Source organism: Poecilia latipinna, unplaced genomic scaffold (genome assembly GCF_001443285.1).
Source record: "Poecilia latipinna isolate Pla-1442-1.1 unplaced genomic scaffold, P_latipinna-1.0 Scaffold2462, whole genome shotgun sequence".
In the NCBI taxonomy this organism is placed as follows: Eukaryota; Metazoa; Chordata; class Actinopteri; order Cyprinodontiformes; family Poeciliidae; genus Poecilia; species Poecilia latipinna.
Window position 1 is genome coordinate 7,895 of NW_015115078.1, and position 24,718 is coordinate 32,612.

General features: G+C 40.1%; 1 protein-coding gene across 1 annotated transcript in view; it reads left to right on the forward strand.

Annotated features, from left to right (window-relative positions):
- The first annotated feature begins 6 nt into the window (after positions 1–6).
- LOC106937898 (protein shisa-9-like) overlaps positions 7–24,718 on the forward strand; it is a 40,188-nt gene continuing 15,476 nt past the window's right edge. Inside the window, exons 1-2 of the mRNA XM_015019638.1 lie at positions 7–3,831; positions 5,594–6,231. Coding sequence (XP_014875124.1) covers positions 5,666–6,231 — 566 coding nt within the window. The 5' untranslated portion in view covers positions 7–3,831; positions 5,594–5,665. The remainder of the gene's footprint in view (positions 3,832–5,593; positions 6,232–24,718) is intronic.

Here is a 24,718-nt window from a genome sequence, read left to right on the forward strand (position 1 = left end):
GGGGGGGAAATGGAGACGCACTGCAACAAACGGACTGGAATGTGGGATGAACGGAAAGTAAAAGGAGACGAACAAGATGCTGAGAGGAGAAAATGGTTCATGGATTGAATCTATAATCAAACACTGAACAGCAGGGGCAGAACAGCGAGCTAACAAGACGATACGCAGTGCTGAGTTTGTGGGGGTTTTTCACAAAATATATAAATGTTTCACACATCCGAGTTCAAAAGAATATGTATTTAATAGTTATTTTTTCTTTTAATGTTTGTGCACTTCTAAAAATACTAAATTCTGTGTTCTCTGCCATGAAATGAAACATTTTACTAATATCTGTTTGATAAACTAAGAATCTGATCATTTTTTTGTGTGAATTACCCTTTTAGTTTAGAGCTGACGGGAAGCTCCAAAGCTAGCTTCAGTGTTGTTAGCGGCTAACGGCTAGCTTGTAGCTTCGATCGGCATACAGAGCAGCCTTTATTTCGCTGCAGCAAAACAAGGGAGCTCCAGGACTTCTTCCTTTCTAAATCAAGTCTATGTATTAAATCTTTATTGTTTTTATTTTCATTTTATTACTCTAACTAGAATTGTACCAAAAACTAGCATCTTGAAGATTCAGTGTGAGGTGTGGAATTTTAAGGTTCGGGCTTGACCAATGGAAAAGTTCGATTTTCAACAAGAGAGGACAAAATTGAACCAATAGGGGCAGGTGATAAACTGTATTGGTAGCGGCTAACCGTTAGCCTGTCAAAGTCTTCTTGCTTACAGGCAATCTTGTATCTCGTCTTGGTTCTGGGTCACCCTGTAGCTATGTCATGCCCACAGAGGGAACCTTCTTGGCTTTTCTTACTTTCCGGCATATTTTACATGTTTACTAAATTTCTGTTTCTCTTAGTTGGCCCTTTTGGTCAGACATTTTGATAAATAAACTAATTGTAACAATGGAACAAACAGAGGTAGTTTATAACCACATGTGCGCCCTTGTTGACTCCAGAAACAATCAGATGAACCCAGGGCCACCGCCGTCACAGACGAAGAGCTGGTATTTAACTTTTTGAAGATATTGTAAAGAGTCAACTAACTATGAACTGTCTGAAAGTTGGGTGTGATTTGATTTGATGCATGGTCAGTAACATTTTCTGTGGGAGACATTTTATGCTATTTTGTACTCCGCTAAATCTGACACAAACAGATCAAATCGGGAAAGTTACTTAGTGGCAAGTGGACGGATGTAGCAGTCTGTTTGCTGCTATGTCGTCTTTTTTTCCCCCACCTTGTTTTCCCCAAATGCTGCCAGATAAAACTGAAAACGGTGGAGGCTTCGTCAACGTAATCATTTCCTCTTCTACTTCAAACCATCGCATTCAAACAGAACCAGACTTTAAACTAGATAGGGTTTCATTAAAAAAAAAAAAAATCTTCCATTTTGATGGAAAAAATTTCAATATTTAAACATTTCAAGATCTCTTTCCACCTCTAATGCAACCAAGTAGCGAAAAAAAAATTTGAGAAAAGGAGGTGCCTGTGACATATAATGAGTGAGAGAGGAAGAGAGTGAAAAGGGAGAGTCAACAAGCCAGAGACGTGCTCATTTATGCACAAAAGGCACTTGCTTGAATGTGTGCGGGTGCAAGAGAGAGAGACCATGAGGGAGGGCAGGAGTGAGCCAGAGAGGGAGGAGTGACTCGGAAACGGGGAGGAGGGAGAGAAACGGAGCGATTGCGTGAGATACTGACAGCCAGTCCTGCCACGGAACGGCAGAAGCAGCGGCGGGAGCGCGAGCATCGCCGGCGGACGGGACACAGACGCTCTGAGCGGACCAAGGATTTAAGGGGAATACACGCCGACGAGGAAGCGACGACAGAGGGAGAGAGGATGGAATAAAGCAAAACAAAAAAAAAAACAAACAAAAAAAATTGCTTCTGTGAGCGCCTCACACTTCTGTTTGGAGCATCCCACAAGCAGAGCACCAGTGAAAACACATACATATGATATATATATAAAATTCCTATACATATATATCAAATTATGCCTGTTTTCAAAGAAGCTGCAGCTGGACAACGACCGAATTGACATCAAAAAGCTTCAAAAAATTGGGAGATAATATGCAGCGTTTTGCTTAAAAACTGTTGCATATTAAACCTTTGTTTTTTTTTCCTGTTTTTTTTTTTCCAATCGGGGAGTGAAAATGGAGGGAAAAATAGAACAATTTTAAAACTGGAAACTGAGTAGTCGATGCGAGATTGTCTCAAAAGCGCTTTTGCTGTGCCGTGTCCTGCATTTCCAAATGGGCTTCTTTTGAAAACGGGAATTTTTTATTTATTTTTTTGATCTGTCCTTGGTGCCACGCTGCCGTTCGGCTGTCGCATCTCCACTTGTCTCTGTCGTCCGCGCGGGCTGGGCTAGCTTTGTTCCAGCAAGGGTCCTGCCAGCGCTCTGCTGAAAGTGCAGAGGGCAGTCCGCGGGATCCCTGACCCCACGGTGATATTTCCTCCAGCAGCGGCACTAAACAAAACAAAACCAACCAAAAAAAATAAAAGAAAAAAAGTCTTCCCAGATCTTAAGAGGAAAGGGTGAGGGGAAGCCGGAGAGAAGAGACTGAAAGAGGTGGAAACATCAAAGGAAGGATGTGATGGAGGGAAGATTAGGATAAGAGCATGTAATGAAAATAAAAGGTGAAAGGGGAGGGAACACAAAACCACTGAAGAAGAAGAAGAAGCCATGATCCACTGCGAAATGGATGAATAATTTTAACCCGTTAATCTTTTCTTCTGTTCATGGAGCAGATCCAAGACGTCAAAATAATAGCTTCAGTACAAGAGCCCCTCTTACTCTCTTCCCCTTCTCTCATCACCTGTACACCCGCAGGGCAGAGCTGAGTCGGCTGAAAGCCAAGAGTCCTGGGTCTGTCAGAGACCCCTGGATCCGAGGACAGGAGGGCGTTCAGGGGAGCAGCAGCAGCAGCAGCAGCTCTGTGCGCGGCTGTCGCGAAAAGCCATTGGGCTCCTGTGTGTGTGTGTGTGTGTGTGTGTGTGTGTGTGTGCCACTTAAAAAGCTCCAGACTGATACTGTCAGTGTCCTGTCATCAGGGAGTTGAGCTCTTTTTGTGGATGTGTGTGTGTGTGGAAGTGTGGATGTGCACGAGTGAGAGATAACGAGCCTCAGGTGCACGTTCTGGACGGCGATCACCACAGGATCCGAGCCTGGACCGATCCGCCAAAGACACTCCACAGCTGCTGATACCTGTTGGGCTCTGTGGCTGAAAATAGAAAAGCAGCAGATCAGTTAATAATAAAGACGTCAGCGGCCGAGAGAGCGGAGCGGAGCGGGGGGAGGAGGAGAGTTAACGTCTACCGAAGTGGACTACATTGGCGCCAAAAACATGGCCACCACGAAAATAAAAAAGCTCCCTTTCAGCTGTGACATTGAGAGAAGCAGGATGATAGACGCAAGTTAAGATCTGTGGTGGAGTTATTTCATTTTTTTTCTTTTTTTATTTATTTTCTGGGCGCCTGAACCAATTTGACTTCAGTGCTGAGGTGTCACCCACTCAGGGATATGAGTCTGTCTTTGGAGTGAAAGCCCTTCCATGTGGAAAGCTTCGCTCGCTGCAAGTTTGGATTTGCTTTGCCCGCCAGCACCGTTGGGAACCTACAGTTCTCACGTTTCACGGATTATTCATCCACTCTGTGGGGAGTCCATTGCTGAAAATGCCAGGGGGAAGTTCATTCATAGGTAATACGTCCTCCTAAGTTGGATCCTCCTCCCCGAGGGTTTGGATTTGTCTACAACCGCCTCTGCTGTCTGCTGGAGACTTGAATGGCTTTGTAAAAGGTGATTTCTGTGGTGTTTATTTATTTTTTTATTAACTTTGGTTAATAAACATGCCGACAAGCTCATTGAAATGTCACAGATTCACTGTCGGCCAGTCAATGTAAGCCTGTGTCTACGGGGGTATTGATAAGTGCCAAAACATTAATAAAACACAAGTTTAAGTTCTGTGAACAAACTAAATTCAGCTCAGTTCGTCTTTACAGCTCCAAATTTTGGTTGATAATATCGAATTTATTCAGAAATGACTTCATCTTCAACTTTAGTTCGTCTCGCTCCGTTCCGACTAACTCAGACTGAATGCACTTGATTTTAGATCTGCATACATTTTAAGTTTGCGGCTGATTTCTGATGCCGTTTCATCTGCAAACACCCATCTGATTCTGATTCTGATTTCCGAAGCACGAGCAGGGATTTTGTTCAGCCTTTAGTGGACGGGCTTTAATTATTTACTAAAAGAGCAGAGGCGACGTCACACTGTGTGCAAAAGAACAAAGTTGCTGTTTTAAAACACAGGATGGAGTTAATATTTTAAGCGTGTTTTTTTCACCTTACACTTGCAATTAAGAGAATTAAACAGAAATCGCAAATGGGAAAAAAATGTTTCTGGGTTTATTTCTAAGACTATTTTGACTCGTATTTAACTTCATAACAGCCAGATGTGTAATGTTCAAAAGGATGAAACAAAGCACTTTTGCTGTAATACGCTTGTTCAATGTGCTTAAGTGCGGTGGAAAACAAATAATTTTCACATCTGGAAGACAAGACAACCACAATTGCAAAAGTACAAAATGGCGTAATGGGGAAAAAAACCCCAAAACAAAACAAAACAAAAAAATACAGCACTGTTTCTTGTTAAATAGCATAACACGTTTTTGATTAATCTCATACCAGTAGCAGCTAAATTGAGCCTCTTTAGCCAAAACATTTCCACTAGAAATCCACAAAAACGAGCTCGTCACCATCCTGCCCATTGATTTTTCACCAATCAAGCTGGCTCTGCCCTTCACCATGTTGGCTTTCAAAAATAAAGGCGACCTCACCGTAGCCTCATCGACTCAGTAGATTCGCACAAAAACAATATTTTGCACATCTTCCATTCCCAAACTGCTGCCGTAAACGTAAGTAGTCGTAATGGGTTCTTTAAGAATACAAATGGAGATAAATGTTTGTGCTGCAAAGATTACACCAAACTACATACGTAGCACCTTCAATAGTTATGTAAATAGGTATTTAATGAGCAACTTTGAGCAAAGAGTCATAGTTGGGCATAACTCAGACTGCTAGCTGCTAGCAAAGTACTTCTAATGTAAACATTATATGCTTAGAATATGCACCAGTATTGGCATTACTACTGCATATCAGACCTCAATTGACTTGAAACAATTTTGCAACAACAGTTTACAAGAGGTTACATGTTTTGTGGAAGATGGTTGAATTTTCTTTCCTTGACACCGACTTCCACACCAAAGAGTGTTGAGCCTAGCACAACCTGGCAGGGTTTAGATCTGGCGCACTCACAGGTTGGTTGGAAGAAGATCAAATGCATTGGGTTATTTTTATCCAGTCACTATCCCATCACTCGTTTTAGTTAATAAATGTCATACAAAGCGGTGTAAAGAGCTTTAAGACTGACTTAAATCGGTGTAATAATTTTCTCGTTCTGATTATGCACAATGCAAGTCTCATTGATTGTCAACATACTGATCTGTCTTCTCTTTAAACAGAGATATTTAATTGTCTTTTGTTGTTTGTTTGAATGCAGGAGCTTTTTGGTCTTCTGTTACCGGTCACCCGTCCGAACTGAGACGCTGCAGGACTTTGGAGTGAGTCCATCATGGCCGCTCCAATGTGTTTGCTCATGTTGAACTTTTCACTGGCCATGTTACTGGGCCTGACCACCCTGAGTGGACTGAGCTCATGTCCGTCGGGACAAGTTTCAGCGCAGGTCTCTTCCAACAACCAGAGCACAGATTCATCTGTGTTACCAGAGGCGGCGCTGGCAACACCGACGCCGGACCCAGAGATACAGACGGACTCAATCAGCGGAAACCGCTGCTGGGGGTACTACGACGTCATGGGCCAGTGGGACCCGCCATTTAACTGCAACGCAGGCATCTACCTGTTCTGTTGCGGCTCCTGCTTCTACCGGTTCTGCTGCCAGTTCAGAGTCCACAGTCTGGACCAGACCTCCTGTTCCAACTACGACACACCCGTGTGGGCAAACACCGGGAAACCGGGGGTGCCCGTCACAGAGGTCCACCAGGAACCCGATCGGGATCGGACCCACATGATCGTTTACATTATCTGTGGGGTGGTGGCCATCATGGTGCTGGTGGGGATTTTCACAAAACTCGGACTGGAGAAGAGTCAGGGAGGTCAAACGGACATGACGAACTCAAGGTAAGACCGGAAAACGAAGGGTGGATGATTGAATTTAGGAATAATATTCAGCAGATGTATGTTCAAGCAGCAAGATATTGCAAAGGCAATTGATGAGAGTCCTCTGGTTCAGTTTCTTTAGAACATCATTGGCAAAAATACTAGTTTTCAGAGTTTCAGAGTTCACTTCAGCCGGACCAAGACAGAGGTTTTTAGGCGGATCAGAGATTTTTAGTATGTTTTGGAATTAAAATTTGCATTCACACTGCCCAAATCAATCGGACTTTCTTGACAAACGAATTAAGAGTCTGATTCAAGCGGACAGTGCTGGTGTGAATACACCCTTAATCACATATGAATCCAAAATCCAAACAAACACCAACGGCAAGATTCAATTCATACCTGATGAGTGAGTTATTTCAAAGCAGTGGTGCGACTGAGGAAATAATGATAAATGGCTCAGAAGCCAATGTCATTTCATGCTGTGAATTTCTTTTATTAGGTGTCAAAACGCCAAAAGCATATGTGCTCTACCGAAATTAAAAAGTGTGACACGAGTACTGATTGTTAGAACTTTAATATGACACCGTCAAACACAAATTTTTAAGGCTGAGGCTGGTAAATTTCTGCCAACCGGGAGACATTCAGTTCAGTTCGGCAAAACGATGATTTCAGCACAGAAGTGAACTAATGGCGAGGGGAGGCGCTTCGGGAATTGCGGCACACGGCTCGCTGCGGCTCGTCTGTACTGGTGCTGCAGTTTCACATTGACGGCTGATTGATTGCTGTGACACAACTATGACTGTGGCAACGCGTGGGCTCCAGAGAGCAATGAGCAAAGTGAGGGTGGTTTTTAGGAAGGGTGGAATATCGAGCTGATCTGACTGGAAAGCAGCCAGTGGCTAGTGCAGAGAGCTGGAGGGAGAGTGTTTGTTTGTGTGAGAGCGAGACAAAAGCCCGAAAGAGGAAAACGGAAAACAGAGAGGAAAAGTAAGGCACGCTACGTGTGACTGGGCGTGACCGGTCAGCTGACCAAGCCAGCTGGACGGAGACAGACGTTTTGATGTTGATGGTGACTCAACATCAAAACGTCACATTGCAGCTACAAACTCTAATGTATTTGGATTTTATGTGTTGGATCAACTCAAAGTTGTCCATAAGTAAAATGATAAAAAGTATATTTCCATGCCAGTTTTGCTGCAGCCATGTCTGGCAGTCCTTTGGGTTGTGGCAGCTCCAGCACGTCTACAGACTGAAACTTCAGTAAATTCTTTGAAAAATGTCTCAAGTTCATGCAGGTTGGATGAACATCAATCTTCAAGTCTCTCTGCTGAATAGTTGGATTTAGTTCTGAACTTTAACTGGACCTTCCTAGCAAAGGAATGTGCTTCAATCTAATCCTTTTTTTGTAGCCCTGGCTGTGTTGAGTGTTGTTGTCCTGCTGGAAGATAAAAACCTTCAACCAAACGACTCGTTTGCATTCTGCACGTTTTCAGTCTCCAACTAGTTTTCTTCCTGCACTGCCATGTTATTAGTGCAACTCGTATTCCCATCTTTGTCATTCCTGCTCTTCGTAAAGGGAGTGTCCAACAAATATTTGTTGACAGATTCTCCTACCTCTTGGCTTCTTCTTTGAATAACTTGGTGTGACTTTTGCAGTGGATTTTATTTAGATGTATTCCAGCAGAGGGGCTAAAAAATGTACTTTATTTTGTAAAAATAAGTACTACATCTGGATATCACTAAAGTGTATTTCTTATAAATACAAACCAGAATTAATATTTATTTTAAACAAGAAATAAAAAAAAGTACACCCTTTGGGTATCTTTTGGTCATTATTGTGTAAATACAGGTTTGAATTGACATAGCGAATGCGCTCCTATTTTTATTATTTTTACTCTAAAATGGGACAAGGGTCGCTGAGGGACTAATAGGCACAAAGGGGGAGAGATGAGAAAAATAAACCCATTATTAGAAAGAGTAAGGCAGGGAGAACAGAGGGCTGAAAGGAAGTGACACATGAGACAAGCTCGTTTTACAACCCAGCAGACAACCACAGCTGTTTATTTTATATCTGCCAAAATGTGTGTGTGTGTGTGTGTGTGAGAAATATAGAGGAGATGGAGACACTGACACGAGTGCTAACCACTTTAACGATGCAGAGGCTCTGTTGGAGCATAAAGAAGTGACAGAAGGACGAAAGGAGAAAGTCATCCAAGATAGTTGAAGGTTTTGGTAAACATGGACTCGGCTTGTGTCGTTCAGTTAATTTTCCACTGAGGGGAATCCTGGGTGGCATTTTACTCTTTCCCTAACAAAGTCTACCTTTGCATGCCTTGAAAATGGTGAAAATGTTGTCTTAAATCCAAGAGACTGTCTCCAAACAAGTGGTTAGTAATCCACTTGTCTTTGTAGCCCTCGGGGTGGCAGTGGAACAGGTGCTACAAACAGGGTAATTATTATTTATTCACTTCCTGGCAATTTTTTATCTGAATGTAATTCAAGTTCAGTGAAGTGTGTCGATGTTTCCAATCACGCAGGACAAGTTTTCCCCAAACAAAAGCAGCGTGCAATTTGGCAAACGTGGCAAAACGAGCTAGCAGGACTGAGCTCCAGAGGACATAAATAAAGACGTCTTGCAGGCAGTTGCCAAATCAGACAGTTTATTAAATAAGAATCATTAGATCAACTGAGAGGAATCATGCCATGCCACTTCTTTAGTGCTACCAACTCTCCATAAATGTTTCAGGGTCTTATTTGTCGGAAAATAAGTGAATAATTTACTGAATCGAATACAATCGAAAGGAAACGCAGATTAGGAAGTCGAAGAACTTTGGGACAATTCTACTCGACTGTCGATTGGCTGGGATTCGCAAAGTAGCCAATCAAGGAGTGCCATTTATTTTCCTCTAGACATTTTGACTCAGACAAAGTCCTCTTCTGCCAGGATCATAATATGGACGAGTTCAGGCTGAAATGTGTGCTCCTGTTTGCACATCTAACCCCAAAGCATCAACAGGTGGTAGCACCAATGAATGTTTTGGTTGGACAGTCACCATAGGCATCTTAGCTGCTCACCTAAGCATGCACATTATGTACACTTAACACTTCAGTGAAGCATTCTTTCTTTTGTTTACTGCTTTGCTTTTCTTTCTCTCTCAAGCTTTAGGCATGTCATATAACAATAACTCTTTCAACAACAAAAATATAATGCATCTTCTTGCTGAATTACAGTTTTGCGGATATTTATGTATGTACAGGAACAGGTACATTCCCGAGGCTTTGAGAGAGAAAACAAGTAGAACCACGACTATCTTCTGGTGACGGGTTGCTTGCAAATCATAAGAGTCGTAATATAAAATCACAAATAGACATTTGCAGGGTGTCAGAGTTTCTTTTCTGACCGAGTTAGGACCCTTTCGTGCCACTGCACTGGGGCGACTACGACATATGGAGTGATTATGTACCACCGGGCCCACTACAGGCACTACAGGCTTCGTCAGGGTGGAATTACAAAAACCAGATTGTGTTGTTGATCGAATGACGCCGAACAGATGTGTAGCCACTCTTTGGGAATTTTTGGCGACAGGATTATGAAACAAGCCCTTTAACAGAATCTTTGCTTTAGGGGAAGAAACGACACAAGGCCGAGGGACGGGGCGCAGGCTGCCCGTCGGCTCATGCCGCAGCCAAAACAAATGACCTTGAGACGCAAGTCAGCAGCGCGACCATCAAACTCCACCATTTCTAGGGAGAGAAAATGTTGTGGTTAATCCTGGGTTTTGCTAGTTTGCACCCCTGTCAGCGTAAAACCAGCATTACAGAACTTCCTCGTTGTAATTCAATTATAGTTATCCCAGATATTCCCTTTCTTATTGCTTTTCTTTTGATAATTAGCCCACCAAACCTTTTTTTTTCCTTTGTGTGTGAGCTAATTGAACGCTGTCTGATGTATTTAATCAATATTGCGACCTTCTCCATCCACTCTATGTGTATCATTAGAAGGAGTTAATCTTTTAGGACTACATAACGTGTCATCAGTAAAATCAACTAGATTTCTAAGGTGAGTTTGACAAATGTCGTCTTCCGATTTGGAGACTAGCATTATTGTTACAAGGAAAACTTAAACTGATTGTGTGCTGCTTCAATTAAGTGCAAATAACATATAACAACTAAGTCACAGTTTTTAGGCATGAAGTGTTTTAGAGACACATTTGTTCCACACATTCACGTTCAAAGTCAGAATACTGATAAGAACCGGAGTACAAGTTTGATCCATCTAGCGTTTTTTCTTTTTTAAGTCATGTTTCATCACAGCTGTCTCTTTTTGCTGTGGAGAATTACAGACATTTTAATCCCGCCCCAGAGGGCTTTTAAATCCCTGGGTGAGGTACTGGTGTCTTAGGTCTTCAAGCCACAAACTTTCGACTGAAGTCTTCTTCATCACTAGATCAGCTGGCATATAACTTGAGCTCACTTTTATGCTGAAGACTTTTGGCATTGTAATCTTCTTCTTGGATGGCCAATGTGTTGTGCATTAATTCTTGAGTTCTGTGTCTCTATTATGACATATTTTGGTATCCATTTGTTTCATTTTTGTTTCTTTTACTCTGGTTTTGCTCTGCAAACCATAAAACCCTTTTAAATTTAAAACTAATTGAACTTTAAATGTGTTTGCACCTACAAAGCAGACAAACGTGAATAAATTAATTTCACCAAGATGTTTAATCATCTCATATAGGACACAAAAGGTTAATGAATGTTTTTCAGGTTTTTCTTTCAAGGCAACCATCTTAGGTAGAGGAAGGATCTGTCTTTTTTTATTTTTTATGTTTTGGCAGATCAGGTAACCACTTAAGCCCTAAATGAATGTAATAAATTGAAATCTGCTCTTACACACACCTACAAACACACCTTCAGACAGCGTCTTCAGCAGCGCGCATTCACTTTACAAGCCAAATACCACTTATCATAAATAATTTCGCTAAGGAGCGACGTGTTCAAGGGCACACGCGATTAAATGTCCCACCTGGGACCTAAACAACCGTTTCCGTCAGCCGTTTTATTTCTTTAGTGCATTGTGTTTCATCAGCAGTGCTTTCTACTTGCTTTATTGTTCAGATGCAGAGGTACTTTTCATCATCGCCTGTGACAGCCGTTTGGAGCGGAGAGATAAACAAAGCGCAGAGAGCTCGGCTTTCTCGTGACGCGCTTTGAACGGCGGCCTGGCGGAATTAGCATTTTGGAGTGAGCTTTGTTTTATTATTATGTCTGTGTGGGTGGATGGAGGCTTTACGTTACGCTGTGACACTTGACGATAATGTTGTCAACAACCTCACTGTGACTTACAGCAGGAGTAAAGATTTAAAGATGCATTGTGATAAATAGATGTTTTATCTTTTTTGAAGGCTTTCACAATTTTTACATTAATATTTCTAAGCAATGTTGTAAAAGTCCACTTCTATTTAAAAAAGTGTCTTTATGTGTGTGATTCTTTCAAACTGCATCACCTTCTTACTGTCATACCGTCCACACACTGTTGCATATCTGCCTGATGTTTCAATAGAGATAAAAGATGAGCTAATGCTCTACCTTTGGTTTTTATACATAAACTTTACCGCACATAACTCTTAAGTTAACTCTCCAGCTAAATCTGGATTGCTCAGTTTTTTTGTAACATACCTAAAAATTCTATGAAATATTTCCTGCTTCTTGTCAATGTTTAAGACTACTGCCAAAATGTCAATCTCATGCCATGCTGTGCAGACACTTTGTATACACCAGTGAAGCTGACCTTATCAGGGCAAGCCAGGAAATGGGGAAATTGTTTCCCCTTTTTATGACCACTTGAGGGCACTCAAAGACTCTATGTCAGGGGCGTCCAAACTTTTTGCAAAAGGGGGCCAGATTTGGTGTGTTAAAAATGTAGGGGGGCCGACCTTGGCGGACGTTCTTTACATAGAACAGCAATATATTTAAACACATTTCAGCAAGCCATTCTGTGTTTTACATTTGCTTTTTTATTTTAATTTCAGCGATCTTAAGCATGTCTTTTGGTTCATTTGAAACATGCATATCATATGCAATTGAATATTCACTTAACTTCACTTTTTTAACACTTTAATTTTTTTCTAACGGTTAAACAGAAGTAATTGTACTTGTGTGCAAATTACATTTGAAACATAAAAATATCTCACCATGGCAGTTCAATATTTACAGAATTTTTAAATAAAATAACAGAAACATGAGCAAGTAATAATCATATCAACAAGTGCAGGGCTCATTTGAAATATGACATATTAGTAAATGTTGATTAGATTTTTAAAAGTTTATTATTCTGGAGTGAAAACTGAAAACTTGTCTGAATTTATGATTTATTTTGATCTTAAAAAACAAAAACAAAATTTATTCAGAGACTTATTGTAAATGACAAATAACTTGTCTGCATTAATGTGATACTGAGATCTGGACTGCAGCACATAGGCCAGGTCTGGTTCAAAGGCAGCGGTACTGATGCGCAAGATGTCTCGTAAGTGAGAGTTACTTAAGTTCATAACCGAGAATGTTTTCTCACACAAATACGTCGACAGGGTTGCAACCCGTCCCGTAAAATACAGAACCGTCCCGTATTTGACTGTTAAATGTAGCGTCCCGTATTGAAAACGCGATTTGTTCCGTATTCTACAAATGTGTACGTGTAATAACAAAGAAAAGGTCCCCGAGTAGTTTATATAGTAGGCTGCTCCAGTCATTGTTTCACTCACGGTGTTGCGATATTGCGTCCAATCATATTCAATCATGTCGAATATTATTTAAAAGGTCATTAATTTCAGTAAATGAATGCACAAAGTTAGACACATTACAGAGATTAACTACACACAGCATGATGCTTTCAAGCCTTTATTTTTTGTTAATTATGATGACTTTCATCAAACGGCTAATGAAAACATGACATTTAGGACGATACTACATCAGACCAACAACAACAATAATAATCTCAGACTGAAATATGGTGTTAATGAAAAATATGTTTAATACTGACTTTTTTTTTTCTTAGTACAAGTTGAACTGGTAAAACAGGCTTTTTTCCCCCCAGTCTTTAAGGCGTTCGTCTGTAGCCAGTTATTATTCATAAGCCTAGATTAAAAAAGACAACACTGATTTATTTATTTTTTTTTCATCTGGGTTGGGCAGAATTTAGCGATTGACCACTAAGTACTTTCTTAGCGTACATTCGTGTGTCTACACACTCCCAATGCTGACGCATTCACACACTGATCGGTAGAAAACATGCGGCGCCCGACGCGGGCAGGTGGATTCAAACTCACAACCTCCTGATTGCAGGAAGAATACGCCACCAAATGAGCGACAGCTGCCCCCTCTTTCCCTCTCCACATTCAGAACAACCATTACAGATTGCCAATTATTTCCCTTTTCATTTCTTGGCAGGGCCTTTCTGTCCACTCCTAACGGGGTCTCATGAATTAAACATGGCAAAAATCAAGCCGGACAAATCCACAATAAACGGCCAGACTTGTATAAAAAAATAAAAAAAATAAATAAAAAAAACATTACAGAACTTTTCACAGGAATGCTATTGAGGACATTGAAAGCGTTGAACTGTATGGAAAAGGGCAACAGGCTTTTAAAATACATGGAATAAATTCATATAGCAAGTAATACAAATAAGGAAATCTACTTTAGGGAGATAAGAATATGAAAACATTCAGGAGAGCAATGTCAATAATTTATATTTGTATGCTTTACATTATTATTTCATCTAAAATTTAAAATTTGTCCATGACAAAAATCGTTGTTGCTTTGCAAAAAGAAACTTTCTCCTGAAATGTATAAAATATAATGTGCTGTGTAAAATATGTCATTTTAGCATGATTACTGCACATATCTTCCATCTGCATCGTCTTACAATTTAACTTACCACCCTTTCCTTTCTCTCATCACCCTTTGCTCGCTAAAAAAGCTATAAAATCATCATCATCAGAAAAAAAAGAAAAAATGGTGTTTTCAGCCTTCTTTTTCCAACATTTAATTTTTTCTTAAAAAAAAAAAAAGTTCAAGAAAATGCTGTTTAAAACCCCTTAGTCTGCATCGGTACACCTGCATGGCGTTTTTCAATTCTACTTTCCAGGGTTGAGGGTTAAGGGGTTAACATGTAAAAAAAAGAAACAAAAAAAATCGCTACACTAACTTGTTTTTAGAGTGCGCTCACTTTGTTGGCCACGCTAGTTTCAGAGGCTCTTTACGGGTTGGTATATTTGGCCGTTTACATGAACATAAACTCTGGTAACATGTCGCCCAAAACACGGGCTCCATTTTCACTCCACTGATCCTGCTAATGGTCTTGTCCCAGCGTAGACTGATGCTTGTTCCAAGTCTTTCTGACAGGAAATCAACTGCTTTCATAGCTGTTGGCTGGAGCGCACAATAGCGAGCATTTCATCTGTCTGTCTGTCTGTTCTCATTCTATGTTTTCTGTACTTAATTAATCCGTGTAAACCCTCGTTTTCAACGTACATCCAACTTTAATGAACCAAAATACAACTAAAATGAATGATGTTTTTTTTGTTTTTGGAGTTTAAAAAGTGGACAACTGGAATATATAATTGAGTTTTAAAATGTATTATTATTATTATTATTTTTTTTTTTTAGAAAAATAATAAAATGAGCAGATATTTCTATTTAGCACTTTCTCAATTAAAGTGTTGTTAATAAAAATGATTTTCAAATTATCCTGGAGTTTCTACCTAATCGTTATTTAGTCTTTTAGCAGATTTGAGAGGTTATTTTTGAATGACGTTACATCATTACATGACTTCAGTTCTGCTCCGTTCTCATCTCCCTGCTGCGCCCCGACTGGGATTTTAATAGATTTTGTATCAATTTCAAGATGTTTTATTCTTGATTTTTTTTTTTTTTTGGTATAAATCTGCATCTGCTGTGTCTCTTGTCTGAGAAAGCTCCGTAACAATCACCTCCCAGCTGTTATTTCCAAACGGGAACATTTCGACTTCGGCCCAGATCATATTTGCTCTACTCAATTGGTGCGGATACTAATAACGACTCCCGAGCCAATGCGTTTAAGCTCCGGCGTTGTCTCCGAAGAGAGACGAGACAAAGAGGAGCCAGATGAACAGAGACGAGGGGAAACCGAGAGGAATGGGATGATGATGCAGCGGAGAGGAACTCGCTTTAGTTTGGTTTTCTCTTTCATCTTCCACCCGTCGTCTTCTTCGTGTTCGGTTTGCTTTTCATATTCCCACGCCTGCGCTTGTTGCACTCCCTGTTGGCCTCCCGTTGTGTTGATCTCATTCCTTTTCCCCACTCGGATTTCTCCTCTGTTCTTCTGTCCCCTATTTCTTATCTTGGTGTACGTTATGAATAAAAACCTTCTGAAAAACCAAACCTTAAATCAAAAGGAAGTCCTGCTGACCCTATTATTTATTAGCCCAAAGCACTTAAGCACAATAAAAACACTTAAAAGTTGTTGTGACAACCCGCTAAGTTCAAGGCCGGTATTTAAATAATTCCTTCGCCTTTACTTGGAAAGTACGGTGATTAATCTTTTTCTCATAACAGTTGAGAGTCAGGCAGAGGAGAAAACAAGGATATTTTCTACGTTTCCAGCAGAGCCTTTTTGTGATTCAGTACTTTAAGCAAAACATATTTTTTTTGTAAAAAAAAAAAATTCTCTGCAAATACCATGAGAATTAGAATAATTAAAGATTAATAATTTTTTGCAGCAATCTGAAAAAAGGAGTTTACTATAATTTAAGTGACTAAACCTGCTGAGTGCAGCATTACCAACAATGGCTTGCCTCAGTCTATTTTTTAAAACAAATCAATTAATTATATATTTGTATAATCAATTAAATTATATAATTTCTAAGGTAATCATATTCTTCGTCAGAGATTGGACAAATCGTTCGAAAATGCTTTGATCAGGAACTTGAAGTGAAAACAGGACTCGACTTTTTTCAAAGGCTCCTGAAAGGCAGCTGGTTTTGCAGCAAGTAAACAATATAAGATGAGGGGAAAAAAAACAAGAGGGCAGTCATAGTACAGTTACATAATACAAAGCAATACAAAAAAAAAAAAAAAACAATATTCAAAAGCCATCCAGTTACTTTAGGTTTCACTGCTAAAGAGTTCAGATAATGAGCTTTGTTTACCACCTGTTATGTTATTGCACATTTTCACTATTTTAGACGGCGAGTTTTTGGCCCTCATGTTGGCGTTGCCACACCAACAGATCAAAGGAACAATAAAACGAGGCATTTTTGTGAAATACCTGTTTATAAAAAATATTTATTGTCATTTAGTTCCAAATCATCCTTATTTTGCTTCCTCCAGGCTTTAAAAGACACATCATTAAAATGTCATTTATTTGTAAAATCATTCAAAGGAAGATTTTATTTGATCAAATATGTTGCTGAGGTATTGGTAATGTGCAGGAACACTGACGGCGTGTTGAGATTGTTGAACCAGGTGTGTAGAGGTGTAAGACAAACTATTGGTACCAAATTTTAAAACCTTTTCATGTTCACGGTAGCTCAGGTTTTCAGAACATACCAGGACCTAAAGACAGCACCTGATCGTACACCATGAGATATACCCTAAACCCAGACTTATAGCCTTCTAGGTTTGCGGTACTCTCTGCAGACAGAGAGAGTTTGAAAAAGAAAAGAACCAAAATTTGAAGCTGGACTGAACTCCCAGACCATGATGGCTTCCTCTGCATGCTGGTTACCTAACGCAGCTGCGGAAAGCGCCGGGCTTACATCATCAACATCACAACTGTATCATTTTCTCATCTGCTAAACTCTGGCTGCCCAAACATCGCTTTTCGCCTCCGGCATTTCAGACTTCAAACTCCTATAAATGACAACCTGAAGCACGATGTGCCGTATTCAACAACAACAACAACTGAGAAGTAAATCTAAGAAGCACCAAAATAAACGAAGAATTTTTTTCTTCTTACTCTTAAATTTGTGGCCAAACAGATTCACGTGCAGCTCACAAACACAGAAAGGTTGATGATCCAACGAGGGACCTGTTGTTTTGTTGATGTTGTTCAGCCTGGCGAACGGCAACGGGATCCAAGAAATACGGCGTTTGCGTCAGAACCAGTCAAGGCCTCCATTAGTGTGAATTTTGCTGTAGACACGCCAAAACGCACATATGCACAGCCATATTTGGCAGCTGTCACCCAATCGATATCGTTCCAATTATACTGATGCTGTATCAACATTTCAATGTCAGCGTGACGCAACACGAATGCCTGCCAAGAGGAAGCCAGCCACTGCGAGGAAAGAAAGAAAGGAAGAGAGAGCGAAGGAGGGAAGGGAGGAAGGAAATGAAGGAAAGTTGATGGAGTAAGCATAAGAACGATGAGAGGGGGAAAGACTTTGACGGCGTGCCCTTGAGCTGGAGTGAAAACAATATAACATTCCCAGAGGGAGACGGTGAAGTAACACGGAGCCAATTGTAAATGACAGGAGAAGTGAGATTTCTCATTTCTACATGGCAGCCGTGATGGTCAAAATGCAATACGCCTTATCCATCCACTCCTCCCTCTCTCCCGACATCTCATTTTCAATTCATCACCCCCATCCCTGCTGCTGCTTCGCGCTCCTTCCTTCCTGTGATGCCACCGTCCGTTTCCTCCTCTGCTGTATCCCTCATAAACTCTTCAACATGTCTGCCACCTCTGCCGTTTGACCTAAAGTTGGTGAAACGTAACATTTAAAATCGCCGGAGCGGATAATGACGTCCAGTGTCTCCAAAAAGTTGTGGTTTTGCTAAACGCCCCAACTTGCCTCAAATGTCGACGCTCCCTTCCACTTGATCCCGACGTGTCCGGTTGATCAAACCGATTACCCCCGACGACGATCGGAGGCGCCACCTCTCAACTCACAGACACGCGCTTGGCACTGCGGGCTCCGAGGCAAGCTGTGCCGAAGAGCGAAACAGACGTTTAAATGCTGTTTCTGCTATATGAACCGATAACACCCGAAAACACAAAGAACAGATGGAGGGGAGTAATTGCAGTAAAAGACGAGAGATAATTTCGTAACGGTTATGTTAAGGCTGCGGTATGTTCAGCTTTTCAAGAAGAGCTGGTGAGCAGAAAGGCTGTGTTTGCGGAGTTTGATACATTAACCATGTATTACTGAAAGTAATCGCTCATCTGACGATATGTGTGTAAATAATGTCACATTAATAATCCAGATGTTCGTTATGCGCGTTTTTCCGCGCCACCCTCATTCGTCCATGTCTTTATTCAGCTGCCTTTGTTTCACTGAGGCGCAGACGTATTGAAACAGGAAGTGGTCATCACCTTAATTTTCCTCATCAGAACAAATTAATGTTCTTTCTAAAAAAAAAAAAAAGGGTAGTCATTAATAAATTGTTATATTTGATCACTTGAATTAAATTGCCAATCTGTAGCTATATTAAAATAAATATTTTTTCCATGTATTTTAAAGGTTTGAATTCATTTGGTTATTTGATTGGGACTCTTATTAGTTGAATTAAATGTATCAACATAAAAAATGCTTTATTTTTAAATAGTTTTTTCTCATGTTATAAAATACTATGTTGCTGCTGTGCCTCATTTAACACACCCTAACATCAGGTTGATTAAACTCAGCAGAAGACCAATCACCTCTCTAGTGATTTTGTTTTGTAATTTCAAAAATTAATAATAAAAAAGTAATTTCTACCTTTACTTCTTCAAGATAAAGGTAGATTGATTGCATCTCCAGTTACATAACAATTTTCACGTTTGTAAATGGCAATTTAGGGCTTTGTTATGTGATCGAATTATGTCATCAACGGCTTTCCGTACCGCTGACTAGTATGGAAAGCCAGCTTTTCATATTTTAGGCTATTGTTTATGTTACATGTTTACATTTGAGTTCCAAATGTCATGGACCAAACTTTTCTTTAGCAGTTGAGATTCTACAACAATATCTTCATTTCGTCCACAGCTTCTCACAAATCCTCCGCGGACGCCCCCTAGTGGTCCGCGAGGTACTGCATGCAAACAACCGTTTATTTACCATGACGTCAGCTCAAAATGCGACACTACAGCTAGCTTACCAAAGGATTGTGTTAAAAGTAATAATGGAAAACTGGCTTACCACCGGGGTCACTCAAAAGAAAAAGTATCTTGTTGAACATGAAAGTGTTCATGAACAAACCAGTGAAATATGAATAGACTTTTCCTGCCATACGCTAGCACACAAATCCGTCCATCTTTAACCTTCCTGCCTGTGTTTTGCCTGCTGAACTTGTCTTCAGCTCAACACTGTTTTTCTTCCATCTCTGGCAGCAGAAGACTGTTTTTTTTAGCAGTTTCCCCCCTGTTGTCAGTCCTCCAAAACATCTAAGAGCTCAGTTGGAAATAAAGGGGCTGAGCAGCCAGCAGGTTGCACCACACTCTGAACGCAGCGCCGTAACATGCTGTTAAGCATCAGAATGACAGAAAAATGGGATTTTCTTCCGCACTGCAATGGTGCGCTTTTGTTTGGTGGAATATAGAGCATACCAAGTTCTATTTTCATCGTCTCGCCTTCTTCTTAAAGTTCCCCGCTCGTGTTTGTTTGTTGTTATCTGCTACTGCATCAGAAAAAGGACTTTTTACATTTCAATGCCTGTTTTCTTAATCTGTTTGTCTAATAGGCTAGAAATGCTTATCGATGCATTATATTGTCAAAACCCTCCCTTTTTTTTTAAACCAAACTATCTTTTACTATCTGGATGACCATGGTTTTAGTGAATGTTTGCACCAAAAATGATGAGTTCTGATAATGTTGAAGTATATGGTTTGACCACTGATTTTTTTTTTTTTTTTTTGTTGCTATTTGTACCATTTAAATGAGGTACATGAGCATAGAAATTTCATTTTCTACTTTACATCCACAAAATCATGTCAGGTTGTTAAAATGTTCTGTTTTTCTGGGTTTGTTGTTCCTCTTTTAGACCTATTGTTGACTAATGGAAGTATAAATCCATAAAATATAATAAAATCTGACAATTTGTGCATTTAATATTACATATGTGTACCGTTCACAGTGGCAGAGATGTAAATATTATGCGTTTTTTCTGCCATCCTGGCTGTGATGAGGCCCAACTCTCCCTCAGACCGACAGCAAAGAGTGCAGTGCAACATTAATCATTAAAAACCACAATATGCCAAATTGTTTTATGAAGCAGGTGAGCTTTAATTTTTATCCACTTACTAATCATTTTAATTGCAATGAGAACTCATTATGAGCCATGTTAACAAACCACAAGCTGAGCATGTCAACAGAGAGGAATCAAGCTAATGCCAGAAAATCCTCAGCAGACTTTCTGTGTCTGAATGTGCTGAGTCAGCTAGTTTTTTTAGAAAAAAAAAAAAAAAGATAAAACTCTGCGTGTTTAAAGCTTTTGAAGCCAAGGTAACCATGTGTTGATGCAGAGATTTCCCAGAACTCTCCAGGGGGACAAAATATCAGTCTTTGTAAAAAATATATGAATAGTGAGTAAGAATTGGCTACGCATAAAATGTGATTTTTAAGTTGATGTCTGAAGAGTTTTATCTTGCAAAGCAGGTCTATTTCATTTTATGTTAAAAAATAACATAAGTGGTACTGTTTGCAGTACCACTTATGTTATTTAACTATTTATATAGATTCACATAGGGCGGGTGAATGATTTAAATAAAACTGGAAGTACTTGCATAAACAAATAAATGCATCAATCCTTATGAGATATTTTTGTAAATATAAGCTACATATTTTAAAATTCAAAATCGTCGCTTGAAATTTCCCAGTTTTCATAAACAGGGCAGCAACCAAGATACATTTTGATACATTTCTAGTCCGCTTGAATCAAGAGAATAAGTCAGAAATTATATTTGTTTTGTTTTTTTCCCCCCAACTGTAAGCGAAAAAAGTTTATATTGTGTGGTAATTAATTTTGATACATATTCCAATTGTGCTTGAATGCACCACAGAAGCAGAGCTCTTGTCAGATGGATTCGTCTCAAGGCATTTGGGGCTTGTTAAAGTTTACGAGTAGCTGGATTTGCACTTTCGACTATTTTTATTCTACACCACTGATATTTATGTTTGGCACAGCGTTGCTTCAGGTGAGTGATAATGTTCAGTAGAGTGCGTTAAGCACCTTGTTCCTGATGAAAAACACCCATAAAGCTTCGGTTTGGGCCCTCCTTTATCGCTCCATTGACACTGTTACTGAATGAGAACTCTAATCTTCCTAAATAGCCAACTTTACCGATAGCTGCAAGCATAGACATAATATAAGCATATATTATGTCTATGGCTGCAAGTCCTCTCTGCTTCTTCTTTTCTAATGTGGCGGATCACAAGCAACTTTAAGGTACATTACCGCCACCTACTGTACACGAGTGTGTAGCGTCCTCTCCTCTCTGCTTTCGGTTAGTGTCGCGTTTTAAACGGGCGGAGTGGAATTCGGACGCACAGAAACGTTCCGCATAGGTTTGGTATTAAAACAACAGTGTATGCAGTCAGAACATCATTTCTGTCTTTTTAAAAAAATTATTTAAGAGCATTTTTAAAATGATTATTATTAATTTGTTCTGTCAACCACACCTACTGAAGTAAACGGTGGAAGCTAATGCTGTAATATTGACCAAATGTTAGGTTTGTGGAGGTTAGCTAATCAGAATTTGGCCGATTGACACGCAGTGCTAACCGCTACTTCGTAATAAACTAGCACCAGAAATATGAAATACTTTAATAAACCGTGAAATAATTTCATATGATATTAACATAAACCACAGTTAATTACAATTTTCATCATAATTTGAATAGCTAAAATATCTTCTTCTCGACACATACTGTTTATGTAAAAAAAAAAGGACTTAAAACACAATGGAATATCACAGGATGTTGTGCTCACTGTAAGTTTGACTACAGAGCCACATCACTTTAACACTTATCAACACACCGCAGTGAGAAATCAAAGACGGACATAAAAAAAAGAAAAATAAAGGAGATGGTTGCAGGGACGCTACAAGTGTGCGCACGCTTGCATGTGTGTGACTGTGTAAGTGAATCAGAGGGCAGTTTGTCATGTTGCTGCTCCACAGCCCTGATCCGAGCTGACAGGTGAAGCTAAGCGCAGCTAAACAGCACACATAACAGAGAGGATGAGAGAGGCGGAGGCAGGCAGGAGGCTGCGGAGATAAGGGGAGTCAGAGGAAGGGGGAGAGGGGAACATAAAGGATGGGAAAGAGAGTAAGGGAGATGAGAAATGAGGGATGAACAAAAAGTCAGTGTGAGAAATAGAGGGATGGGGTAATAGCTGTCAGAGTTAGAGAGCCATTAAAAAGAGAAACACGCAGAGGAGAGAGGAAAACAAGGAGGCATGACGGAGAGAGAGAGAGAGAAAGCATTTTAACAGTAGCAAAAAAAAAAAAAAGCCTGGGAATGGTGGGAAGCTGGATTAGCTGCTGAAAGAGACTGGCTAATTGACATTTTATCAAAAGAGAAAACTAGGCGAGTTAATTTTTCATACCATTGCGCCATTAATCTATAAACGTCTCGACTCCCATCTTTTTAAAGTCTTCCGCCCTTTTCTGACTTGTTTCCTCCGTGGGAATTTTGGTACAGATTTTTCTTTTCAATTAAAGCATCTCACTTTAGGACATTCACAAGTCGGGAAGATTTCTATCCGTTGGACAGAAAGAGAAAAGCAGTGCCTTTTAAAACGCTCATTTTTGTCATGTAACAACTGCAGACTTTACTGGAGTTTATTCAGTTTGGCAGACCTGTAAAATAGTGCATGATGGGAGGAAATAGTTTTTTTTTTGTTTGTTTGTTTTTTTGTTTTTTATTGATGAAAATCATATGGAGGAGGAAGAGAACTTATCCAGTATTATAAATAAAAACATGCAAATTGTCTCCCTGCAAACAAACATCGATTGTTTAGTTTTTTTCTGGTCCATTCTTAGTGAAAAGTGCACTTTAATATCGGACGAAAGTGCTTCTGTCAAACCAAATTGTTGCCTCTCGAGTTAAAGAGAGGGGAGTAGGGACAACAACACAGAGCGACGAGCTAAAGCAGGGCGTGGGCGCTCAAATCAAATAAATGGAAAAGGAGGTGAGATCAAATCTCTCCACAGTAAAAATTTTATAATATCCTCAGGATCGCCGGCCTCCTCAAACCCATCAAGCTGCAGTTTACATCCAGGTTTCCATTTTACGCCCTAATGGGAGCCGCTCCTCCCGCACGGTGTGGGCTGAGGATGTTGATTGCTGCGCAGATTGCAAAGAAGATTGTTATGAATGTTTGATCAGAATATGAATATATGAATATGCTGTTTATCTTGATATGATATGGATGTCAAGATGAACACTGCACTGTTACAACGGGCATGTACAGTCCGTTCATTACGTTTACAAAGTCTAAAATTTGAAAATCCCAATTTTAGGCCTTAAAAAGTCTTGAAGTCTTAAAGTATTTTAAATGTATCTTAAATCTTACATTTATTTGCCCATTTATCACAACTACAACCAAAAACTGGACGCAGCCAGTCAGCTGTTTTGTCATTGGCAAATCCGCATCACTGTATGGTACGAAGAAGTGACGCAACTAGCATAAGATCATGAAAAGTCAACAACGCTTGGGTTCAAGCAAACACATTTTTCATTGTTTGTTTGACAGGAAACTTTTGATCAAGACAATCTGATGCCTACATCACAGTGATTCTGAATCGCAACACTTAGCTTGGCTGAAGCCCACTGCTGCCATAAAACTGGGAACGTTGGGCGTACGGTCAGTGGAGTTGCGTTCATAGACGTCGCTGCTGAGAACGGCCTGAAACAGACAACAGCTTGTCAGTCAGTTCTGCTGCTGTGATCCCGTCTGTCCCAGGTCCAGTACTCCCGCTCTGCCTCAGAGAGACAACAGCTCTTCATCTCTTGTTGGCGACCTTCAGGTCACGGCTTACGTTACGACCGGAGGTCCTCTGGATTCTCCACATTTCTCTGAAACGCCACTACTGTGACACAAATAATGAAACCTAGGCTTGTTCAAAACCACGTTTCCGAGCTCAGGCAGATGAAAGTAATTTGAAGTTTGTAACAAACACAAAAAAATAAAGTTGGAGAACACGCTGTACACACAATTTATTACACATCAGAATGTTGATTAATGTTTCATTGATTATGTTTCAAAGGACACTGTTGGCATCTTAGGGTTACTAAGTCTCCAGCACAACCATCAGATGCGTGTTGCTTGTTGCTTTTCAATCCAACTTGTAAACAAGTGAATTTGCTTTTTTTTTCGTCACGATCCGACCTCACAACCTTACATTCGGGTCGGATCGTTGCCGTTCTGGAAACCCGAGAGCTTCAGTATAAAGGACCGGAGGAGAAAGACTGCAGACAAAAGCTCAATCCCTCGATCCATCTGCTGCTCCATCCTGTCATCAATGATGAATAATACAACAAGG